Below are 11,063 nucleotides of genomic sequence, written 5' to 3'. Positions count from 1 at the left end.
AATCTCGAGTACCGAACCGAATTAACATTACCGGTACCGAGAATGGTACCAGTTTTCGGTACTAGTACCAGTACCGGTGGTACTGAATCCCAAATTTCATGATTTTGGAGTACCGAGTATCATCCCATATTTTTAAATTCGGTACGGTTTGGTACTGGTTTTGGTACGACATCTAGATTTGATACAAACTGTTCATCCCTATTTTACACTCATAGACTCCCCTCATCCCTACAATCCCACCCCTTTCATTCCACCTTGCACCCATCACTCCCTACCTACCTACTCATATGCATACCCACATACATCCACCCACCCATGACCCTACTACACCCACCCAACCCCCAACCACCTTACATCCATCCCTACCTACCTACCTAAGCATATGCATACACACATACATTCACCCACCACACCTCAAATACCCACCCAACCCATCAACAACCTAGAAACATGTATGCATAATACAAAAGTTTTTCCGTATATTTTATTAATGGGTCCCACTCATTTTAACATATACCTATTGGTTTTAAACAAGTTGGTCTAGTTAAAAATATTTTTATATTTTTTTCTAAACCCACCATTATCATTGAAAAATTTTCTCACCCAGCTTGTAAATTTACAAGCTTTGGTGAAAAAACTTAAAAATCTCCCACTAAAGAGAGCAAACTTTTTTTATGATGCTAACTAGTGGTGTATGCGATGTGACACCATAAATCTTGCACACAATCAGTATAATGTGAATAGAAATGCATATCACTTTTTTATACAAGTTTTCAAAATATAATTTTCATATCCTATACTATCACTTATTTTTCAACACTATGAACTGTATGACACGCAATTTTTTTTTTTAAAAAATGTTTGTTTAGGAACACAGCTATTATGTGTGAAGAAATGTAAGCACATTGCTATTATGAGTTGCATTATGCTATTATTGGTACAAAAATAAAAAAGAATATAAACTGCCCTTGTTGATAGAGCCCAACCAAACATCATTATCTATTCAGCACTTAATAGGAATATTTAAAAGATGAAATTATAGAAGGCCACACAAACGAGGCCTAGAACAGATTTGTCTTCCGTTGGCTTTCACCAGGGCCATCATTCCAGCAGTTGCACCAACGCATATTACTGAAGATATCATACTCTGTGCGTTTTGTCCTGCTGTGTATTTTCAATTTCAACCCATTTAAGTCCTCATTTTTCACAAATTTTCCCTCATGTGTTTTATTCCTTCCATTTTCTCAAATATATATATATATATATATATATATATATATATATATATATATATATATATATATTTTAAATCATGTATGTAGTAGTAGATCCAAAGTTAAAAATGGAGTTCATGGAATACCATACCTCGGTTAAGTGTGATAGATGTCACTGTCAACCCTCCGATCAGTAAAGCCGATGCCACTGGAAACAACTGAATATATATATATATATATATATATATATATATATATATATATATATATATATATATATATATATAATAATTGTTTAGTAATTGAAAGAAAAAAGATAACACAAAATATAATATATATAATATCTGGAGATAAGTTAACTATGATCACTTACAGTGCGTGTTTCAAATTTGTTTAGTTGAAATGGGGAAGGACTGTTTCCGTTAGCAGTATAGTTACCACTTATTAGGTCTATTGCATCCTGAAAAACACACAGAACAATAATAATAATCATGAAAAAAGATGAAGAGCTGTTTTCTATGATGAGGGCATTCACGTCTTTTTGCACACACAAGAGATTGAGAAACTTGCCTGGCGAACTCCATCTTGGAAATTATTTAAATAATATCTTGAAAGGGCACTCATCCCATCTTTGATTAATCCGGATATAGTCTGTTTCCCATATCTTAAAAAAAACATCATGAATGAGAAAGGAAACATAAGAAATTTTAATATTATTAATATTAATATTATTATTACCTGACAATATCCCCTTTTAGAGCATTTGTTCCAGAATACTCGAGGCTGATTTCATCACCTTGATCCACCCACACTATGAACATAATTTATCCATACAACACTTTATCCAGACATAACTTAATGGAAAACCAAAAAAAAAAAAAAAAAAAAAGGTCTTACAAGTCCTGAAAATCTCAAGATCTTCATCAGCTGTGAAACTACAAATGCTTTCTGATTGTGTTAGTGCACACATCCGCTGCAATTGTTGATTCAAAGAAATCCTTGCAAGATAACTCTGCAACAACAAAAAAAAAAACAATTTTACATGTTTACCCTTTTAGGGCTTGAAGAATGACAAGGGCATTCACGTCTTTTGGTAATACCTGGGTAACATTTGTGCGGTCAAGGCAGTCAATGCAGTTGGATCGGATGATTCCTTTCTGCTCTGCTACCAACTCTCCTTGTGTGGTTTGGAGGAAGAATCTGCTGAGCTGGAAGAGTGAATATTATAAATGGTTTTATGGAAATAAAAATTATAGCTCCATTTTTAAGGAAACTATTTCAGGTGACAAAATTGTAAATAGTGTAGTTAAGTTTTGCTAATACCCCTGCTTTTCAAAGTCATCGGCTATTTCATCATACAGAAGTTTCAAATTCTCAAAATTTCGGTTGCCACATCGTTGATGGAAATCAAATGAGACATATCTGAATCAATAATAACTTCACATTAAAATTTCAATCAAATGATATAACTTATTAAATCCTAAGACATGAATAAAGATTAAAGAATCACCTAACATCAGGAAGCTTTTCCATTTCTGTGGCAAATGCCAGGTTTAAAAGGCTCTCGTTTCCATGCTACATTATCACAATAACATAAAAAGATTACTACAATTGTGAAGAAATATAACAACATATGATACATATTTAAACAGGGTTGGTCAAATAGTCAAATATTAACCTGGTCAGTTAAGTCAACAGCAATAGTATCTCCATATCTTTGCATAAGATCATGAAAGTGGCGTTTCACTACCATTGGCTGCATTCAGTTAAATAAATAAACCATTCACACACTTTAAGGAAATAATATATAATATAATATTCTCATTAAAGTATAACTCATGAATTCAGGAGTAAAGTAAATGATGTTATTATGATGGAATTCATACTGTATCTTGATGCTCAATAACAGCAAGACGTGGTTTATAACTTAAATCAACAATTTGCTCCCACAATAGAGGAATTGAACCTCGGACCTGAAATCAAAAAAGTAATATAACTTCAATGTCTTTTAAGAAATATAATTTCAATATATCTAGTAAAATGAATGTTTAGAAGCTGCTGAAAGATTATATGTTCAAAAGATTAACACAAGTCAACAACCATTATTTGGGAATTTGAAATTTATATATATACTCAAATACTGTAATTGTAGTAATTACCTGTAAAAATGATGACTTGAATCCATCATACTCCAGCAATTGTTCAGTTTCAATAAAATTTGCAGTGTCACCTTCTAGGTTAGCTCCACGTCTCCACATTCTAGTACCTAATTCAGTAATTCATATCAAATACCTCAAACTCCTCAAACAAATAAATATAACAATCTTAAAGTTATCAAAAGAGAACATTTCAATTTAACCTACCAAGACGCCTTGTGCACCTCCTTGATATTAATGTGATTGTGGATGTTAAATTATTCAGTTTCAGCTGTCCAGTTTGGAAACGTAATCTTCTGTTAAGGAGAACATCATAAATAGCATGGAATCAAACTACTATTGTATGGAAAATGACAGAATGCACTCATAAGAACAATTGTAAAGGATATTTCCTTGTAAGAGTGGCACAACGAACTCATCAAGCTGTGGTAAGAAATATGAATATATATCAGAGAAGATTATATCATAATCATGAAAAAATGAAAATGTAGTGTCTATTGTCTAACCTTATTCTCAATTAGCTCCTCCAAGATATTCCTGTTCCAAACAAACCGTGGGTCAGCCTGAAATACAAACAGGGAAGTTTTTGATCTTCAAGAAGTATTGTTATGAAGGAAATGGAGTAGTTTAAACAAGTGAGTACATGTCTTATAATGAAAATGGACATAAAATTCCAAATAATAAATGCTACAGTGCAATTAAAACAGAATATCATATGTGAGAATATACCTGCTTCCAAATTGGTTTACTCATCCACCCATCAGCCAATTTATATCTTCTCTGTAAGCTGTAAGACATCAAATTTCTTTGAAATCAAAAAGGTTTTCTAATCTAAATACCAAATTATAGGAGTTCATCATTCAATAAGAAAACGTACTTTAATGTGATATCTGTTTCGTAGGAATAATACAAGCCAGGAGTCTCCTCTACAGTTCTCAACAATGTCTGGAAGTAAGCCTCATCTTTTTTCTGTATAATGATGGTTTTATGAGACAATTAAAGTGTGGGACTTAATGGAACAGCTTGCAGAATTAATGAACTTACTTGCTGATTAGTAAGATTACTTAAACCTTCATTACAAGATAAGAACTTCATAGACATGACTCTGAAGACAGGATAACCAAGGTAAGTTCCAACCTCCTTGCAAGAAGTTATGACCAATACATATGTCCCTACATAAAAACCACGAAAAGTTCAATACATTCATCAAATCTTTGGGCTTACTATAAGTTGAACAACTGTCCATGTATGGAAAAACAACTGCAAGTATCATTGTTATGGATGCTAAATGATATTTTATCCAAAAGGTTCTATGGCTCTCTGCCTGTATCTAATATATATGTCCAACAAACCCTAATATAATAGTAATTATCACCTGCAAGCAATCTGATTGTTCCAGCAACTCCAAATATAGTATACATCCTGGAAGCAGTTTCCAAATTAACTTCACCTGTGACAAGTTAAGAAATTTCCACGTTAGCACATCTTATAAATAGGATTATGCATATATTTACATCTTCAATTGATGGTTGTTTCGATTTACCATGAACCTTTTTCAAATTATTTAGGTAAGTAACAAATTTATGTTTCTGAAACTTCAACATACTGAATTACTGATTCAATTTTAAATTCTAGTCTACAGAAAATAAACCAGGCGACTTGATTCTGAAACTGAGCAAATGCCAGGAAGTTTAGCTATTCTACGCAAAATTAAACATGCTCTTAGCTCCTCTAGCTTCTCAATTTTGCATAAATAAAAAACCAAATCTAACATACACAAACGGAGAAACTTGAAAATTGAAAAAAAAAAAAAAAAAAGCAATCAAACAAACCGTCAAGATTACGAAAGGTTCCATCGGAACGAGCAATAGAGAAGCCTTGATCCGGAGATTTAAATGGTCTGATAACGAATTTATCTGGAAATTCGTGCAACTCTAGTTCGCTCCATAGCTTGAAATGACTCTTTCCAGTTGAAGAAGGCGATTCGATTTCCATTTAGCAAATACGATTGTTTGATTGAGTGAATACTAGTTGATTAAAGAAGGGTAGCTACTGATTTATGAATGATTAAAGATGGAAAGAGTAATTTACATTGAAAGGGCTAATGCAGGTGGGGGATTAGGTGATTAAACCACCAGCAATAATATTCCTTCAATGAAAAGGTATTGGTAGTTGCGATGAACAAAAACTTTAACTATATTTGGTCAATCGCTTTTGCTCAACAAAATTACCAAACAATCGGATGCTACTTATTATAGTAACTTTGGATTTTAATATAATCCATGAATTTCCATTATTTATCATTTTAAGTTGTAATAAAAAAATATATATTTAATGGTTTCATGTGGTTTTGTTTTAATTATGGCTTTGATTTTTGGATATTTTGTTTTAATTTGTTTGTAACTAGTTGGTATGCCTTGGATTACATAAACCAAAATTGTAACCAATGAAAATTATGAAATTATAATTATTGAAATTTAAACTATCTAAATCTACAAATTCAAAACTACAAGGAGTAAAACTATAATTATCTTCAATTTAGTTACAACTATAGAGTCCAAAACTGTAGTCAATGCAAATGATATAAAGAGCCAAATGTAATCATGGAAAAAGAAAACCACAGGAGCTAAATCTATACAATTTAGAACTATATAGACCAAAACTATAATTATAAATCTAGGGGACTAAACATGTAACCATTCTATTACACCAGGGGTCATTTCTGTAATTACGGCGGCACATGTTAGCATCAATCACCGTCAAATCGACGATAATTGTCAGTATGTAGTAATTAATTTTCCTATACAAATGGAAGTTATCCATTCAGGATTCATGGGTTGGTTACGTTGATGGGGGTTGCGTATGGTAGTGAGGCTCATCCATGATTTGCTTATGGCAAATTTGATAAGATTTGTGTTGTCTAAGTGGATAGGGCTTGAATGACTTTCTTAGGTTGATCGTGCACGTTTTTATACAACAAGGTTGACATATATATATATATATATATATATATATATATATATATATTAAACATGGTTTTAAATAAAAAAAATCAACAACAACCATCACATCATTTTCTATACCAAAAAACGAATATTTCAAATATGAGAAATTAAATATCCTCCTACAATTTATTCATATTATCATTTTATCCACATTAAATGGTGACAAGTGGACTAAAATATTATTAAGGGCGTGTTCGGCAAAATTAGCTTGTAGCGGGTAGCGGGTAGCTTGTAGCTTGTAGCGTTTTGTTAAACGCTACATGAAATAGCATTTAGATTTGGAGCGTTATGTTTGTATGTTTGTAAATTGTTTAAATATATACTTTTTAACTTGTTTAAATTTATACTTTTTAACTTGTTTAAATTTTAAAAAGTACTTCATTATATTTAATAGATTTTAACCATGTTATGTTTGTATGTTTGTAAATTGAAGGTGGAGATTTTTAACCGAGATGAATGCTCTTTGGGTCTCGCTCATTTTTGGCAATTCGTAGGGGTTGTGTACTTTTTGTTAAGGGAACACTAAGATGCAAATTTCAAGGCATTTGGAGCAATATTATATTATTATTATATTAAAGCATATTCAATACCAACACATAGATATGGATTATTATTACATAAAAAGGTCGGTAAAGGGAATTTAGCGGCGATTTGGGTTGAAAATTGGTTTGGTGGCTCTTCTTTTAGGATGCGGTTCCCGAGTTTATTTGTGCTCGAGTTGGATAAAAAAAAATGCTTGGTTGATTCTCTTTTTAACCAAGAGGAGTGGCTTTGGGGGTGGACACATATATCGGGGTAATGGAGGCCTCATGACTATTCAAAATTTAAGGAATTTTGACAATATTTAATTTTTGAGAGGTGATAAGGTCGTTTGTATACCGGCAACGAAGGTGCTCGTGGTCTACGTGGCCACGAGCGTTGTCCGTGCACACCATCCCGGACCATCGTGGTCGTGGTGATTCGTGGTGGGAAAGACGGAGGACCACGGAGTTGCCTCTCTCATCCGGCCCTCTTCTTCTTCCTCTCTCTCCGTTCGTGCTCGTCACTGGTACACCACCACCGGTTCGTGCTTCGTGTTGGTCTTCGTGGTTGCGTTGCTCGTGACAAGAATTGCAGATGGCCTAAGGCTAAAGGATGTAGTGTATTTTTTTGTTAATGGTAAAAGGATGTAATTTAGGCGTCATATAGTTTAAATATTTTTATAAATTTTGGGCATGTTCGGCAAAACTAGCTGGTAGCGGGTACAGTGGCGTAGCCGAGATTTTATTTTAGGGTAGGCCAAATAATTTACAAAGTATGAACAAGATATCGGCTCTAAAGTTTTGAATTAGGTTAGACCAAATAATTTATAAAGTATGACCGAGATATGTGATCTAAAGTTTTGAATGGGATGAACTAATTCTTTTTATTTAACATAAATATTATATATATATATATATATATATATATATATATATATATATATATATATATATAAACTTGAATTTTTGTGGGGTGGGCCAATGCCCACCTTTACCTCTATGTGGCTACGTCACCGAGCGGGTAACTTGTAGTGGGTAGCTTGTAGTTTGTAGTGTTTTGTTAAACGCTACATGAAGTAGCATTTGAATTTGGAGTGTTTTAACGCTAGAAGCTTGGAGTGTCGAACGAGACTTTCTGTTCAAAACGGAGCGTTTGACAAACGCTAGAAGCTAGAAGCTTTCAAACGCTCCCAAAAGCTCTGTGCCGAACACACTCTTTATCTACAAATTATAATGGTTTTACCTATAAACTCTTTTTTTTTTAATTTCAGTTTTTTAATAAAAATCATACTAAAATTAATAATTACATTTTAGAATTTCTAAAAAAATAACATGAAATTACAAATTACATTAAAAACCTAAAAAATAAAAAAATAATAATAATAAAAAAACATGAAGTGAAAAAAATTTTTAAAAAAAAAAACTAGAAAAAACATAACATCGAAGCTACAATTGCATATTAGCTTATATTTTTCGCGAATCAACGTCTTCACCAATTTAGTCGTCTCCTAATCTTTGGGGTCGAGGAGTCTCACATCTTGCATCAACAACGAATATTTATGAGTCGGATGATTTCAACCATATGTTTCTCCAAAGTTGTATTCAATTGTGTCATTTGTGTCATCATTTCCTCCGATCTAGTTGACTGCTCCGTTCCGACTGACGATTTGATGATGTCGTTTTTCCTTTTCCTTTTCCTCGAGCTTTTGCTTTGTCCCTTCCCATGGGACGAAGAGGCAGGCGTAGTTCTTCGATGTCGCCGTTATCATCATTAAGATCAACGCCAATGTGACCATCCAATGATATTTGTTGTGAGCTTGAATATGAAGATGTTCGACTTCTTTTTGGCGGATTAGCAATGTCTTCATGTGTTGCAAACTCCTTCCACCTAATGTTTCTTTTGACAACTTCCCACACATGAATGAACTTAAAAGGCTTCAACATGTCACCTTGAAATGTCGCGTGCGTTTTTTTCAACAAACTCGTTTTACTTTCACCGCTAGCCCATTGCTTTTCGAAGTTTGTGTAAATTTTGTTCCAATGTGTCACGAGTTTGTTAACAAGATTCCATTTTGAGTTACATTGGTAGGACGTTTGGTAATCTGGTTCTCGACCCATACCCTTACAAAACCACTCCATAACATGTAACCAAAATTCATCACGTGATTGGCCTTTTCCTGTGTTGCTATCTTATGATATGTCGACATATGCCTTTGCTAATTTCGTCTCTTCTTTTTTACTCCATCTTCTTAGATCGGCTTTCCCTTTTTTGAGGTTGTTCATCGGGCTCAGAATCAAAAAGAGTTTTGGTTGCGGATGTGAAAGGCGGTTGAGATTGAAATTGGAATTGGGTTTGCGTTTGGATTTGGATTTGGGATGTTGTTCGAGGTGGTTGGGGTTGGAATTAGAATTGTTGTGGCATTAGGAATTGTGAATAATAGCTAGGAACACCACCTACAGGATTTGGATTTGGATTTAATTAATTGTTAGCCAGAAATTAATCAGAATTGATTTTGGGGTTAAAAGAATTAATTATAAAGTGCAGGGACTAGTTTGCAATTAACTGATAGTTGAATGGAAAGATCCAGAACTCCCTTGGAAGGGGGTGGACGAAAACCCTAGGGGAAACCCTAGAGAATTCGTCCAAGGGGTCCAAGATAAGGCCTTGGGTCTTGCTTAGGCCCTAAGCAAAGGATAACTAGGGTTTTCCCTAAACCCTAGTTCCCTCAACTATTTAAGGAGCCTCCTGGCTCACATTTTGGGGACTGATTTCTTTGGAAGAAACCCTAAGGCCGAAATTGCATACTCTCTCCATCCTCTCTCCTCCAAGTTTCCTTCTTGCTAGTTCTTGGGTGTGATTCCATTAGAGGCATTACATTTGTGGTGCTAAGCTTCCAAGAAGATCAAGATCAAGATCAAGAGGATTATCAATTGTTTGCTATAACAATTGAAAGGTATGTAACTCCTAAACCCTAGTTTGTTAATTTCGAAATTAGCCTCTCTCCTCTAGGGTTCTTGTTTTGCAATTCAAAGTTATATGTTCAATAGTTAAAACATAGATCCAAAGTAGGTTGCATGTGAACTTAGGAATTGTTTTCTAGTTTATTTGTTTTACCTAAAACCCATCAGTGGTATCAGAGCCATTGTTTGTTTTAAATTGAATTGCTATAATTGTTGAATTGCAAATTAGGGTTTATAGCTATTAAACCCTAAAGGCCAAATTTTCGATTTCTAGGGTTTTGGATAAAATGGTTTTTTCGAAAACCCTAGCCTCCAAAGAACCCTAATCGAAATTAGGGTTAGGGTTTTGAAAACCCTAGCCTCCTCCCTTGTAAATTTCGAAATTGCTAGAAGTTTTAGGGTTTCTTGTTTTGGATAATTGTTACTTAATTAGATTAATTGGATAATTATCCTTACCCTATTTTTCGAAATTTAGTGGGATAAGGATTAGGATTAAATTAATTGATTAATTTAATTAGATAATCCTTACAAGATTTAATAATTTGATTAATAGTTAATTAAAAGATAAATATTAAATCTAGTTAATTGGTTTATTTAAATTTAAATTTAATAGTTTGAATTTCGAAATTTATATAAACCCTTGAAGTTTTAAAATGTTTTAAAACACACCCTATATATGTATTATGATTAAAAGTTTAATATTATATATGTATAAGAATATCGTCAGTCAAATCGCTAGTATGCCTCATTCACGAAGCTAATCTATAAGGGGGGTATAAGGAAACTGCCTATAAAATGGTAGTTGAATGGGTGTCCACTATCACCCACCGCTTCCTTGATTAGTGGAGGGTAGTTAGCAGAACGGATTTGATAGGACAACTACTTCTCATTAAAAGTATAATGACATTAAAGAAAGTACTAGAACATTATTTTTAAAATCCCAACTCTAATTACTTTAGGAAAAATGTGAAAAGTATGCTAATCCATGAAATTGCACATTATGCTTTATTGGTCGTTAGTGGAGCGTGTGTGGTTAACCAGCACACTAAAGGGCACTAATAAAGAGTAGTAATGGGTATCTCATAATTGTCATTTTGATGGAGCGTGTGTGGTTTACCAGCACATCAATAGTTAATGATAAAGACAATGAGGTTACCAAGCACATTTGCATGGTTATTCACATCTTGTTTGTAATCCTCGGCATCC

At 33.5% G+C, this 11,063-nt stretch overlaps 1 protein-coding gene across 3 annotated transcripts; it reads right to left on the bottom strand.

Annotated features, from left to right (window-relative positions):
• Window positions 1–880: 880 nt before the first annotated feature.
• On the bottom strand, window positions 881–5,595 carry SAC8 (SAC domain-containing protein 8). Of its 3 annotated transcripts, none has more exons than XM_079072811.1 (20): window positions 5,203–5,593; window positions 4,746–4,820; window positions 4,415–4,542; window positions 4,248–4,339; window positions 4,100–4,157; window positions 3,877–3,933; window positions 3,760–3,793; window positions 3,578–3,658; window positions 3,374–3,480; window positions 3,101–3,187; window positions 2,893–2,970; window positions 2,725–2,789; window positions 2,538–2,636; window positions 2,315–2,414; window positions 2,112–2,226; window positions 1,953–2,025; window positions 1,785–1,878; window positions 1,588–1,674; window positions 1,366–1,432; window positions 881–1,161 (listed from the first exon to the last, which is right to left on the bottom strand). In XM_079072811.1, the coding sequence occupies exons 1-20, from the start codon at window positions 5,363–5,365 to the stop codon at window positions 1,037–1,039; spliced, it is 1,785 nt and encodes a 594-aa protein (XP_078928937.1). In that variant the 5' UTR covers window positions 5,366–5,593; the 3' UTR covers window positions 881–1,036. The 3 variants fall into 3 exon arrangements, 2 of the variants coding, with proteins under 2 accessions (XP_078928937.1, XP_078928936.1); XM_079072810.1 differs by having other exon boundaries at window positions 881–1,164; window positions 5,203–5,591; XR_013721723.1 differs by lacking the exons at window positions 881–1,161; window positions 1,366–1,432; window positions 1,588–1,674; window positions 1,785–1,878; window positions 1,953–2,025 and having other exon boundaries at window positions 2,315–2,422; window positions 5,203–5,595.
• Between the last annotated feature and the right edge of the window lie 5,468 nt (window positions 5,596–11,063).

The sequence above is a fragment of the Lactuca virosa genome, chromosome 9 (genome assembly GCF_052849685.1).
Source record: "Lactuca virosa cultivar CGN04683 chromosome 9, Lactuca_virosa_CGN04683_v6, whole genome shotgun sequence".
Taxonomy (NCBI): domain Eukaryota; kingdom Viridiplantae; phylum Streptophyta; class Magnoliopsida; order Asterales; family Asteraceae; genus Lactuca; species Lactuca virosa.
The sequence above is the reverse complement of the archived record's forward strand: the minus strand, read 5'-3'. Positions and strand labels throughout refer to the sequence as shown.

Bases quoted from the DNA above. Each gene is read 5' to 3' on its own strand.
- SAC8 (XM_079072810.1), bottom strand. From the start codon at position 5,365: ATGGAAATCGAATCGCCTTCTTCAACTGGAAAGAGTCATTTCAAGCTA. The intron at 3,188-3,373 runs GTAATTACTACA...TTTTGATTTCAG, and splicing joins TCAAGTCATCATTTTTACAG to GTCCGAGGTTCAATTCCTCT. The intron at 1,433-1,587 runs GTAAGTGATCAT...ATATATATTCAG, and splicing joins ACAAATTTGAAACACGCACT to TTGTTTCCAGTGGCATCGGC.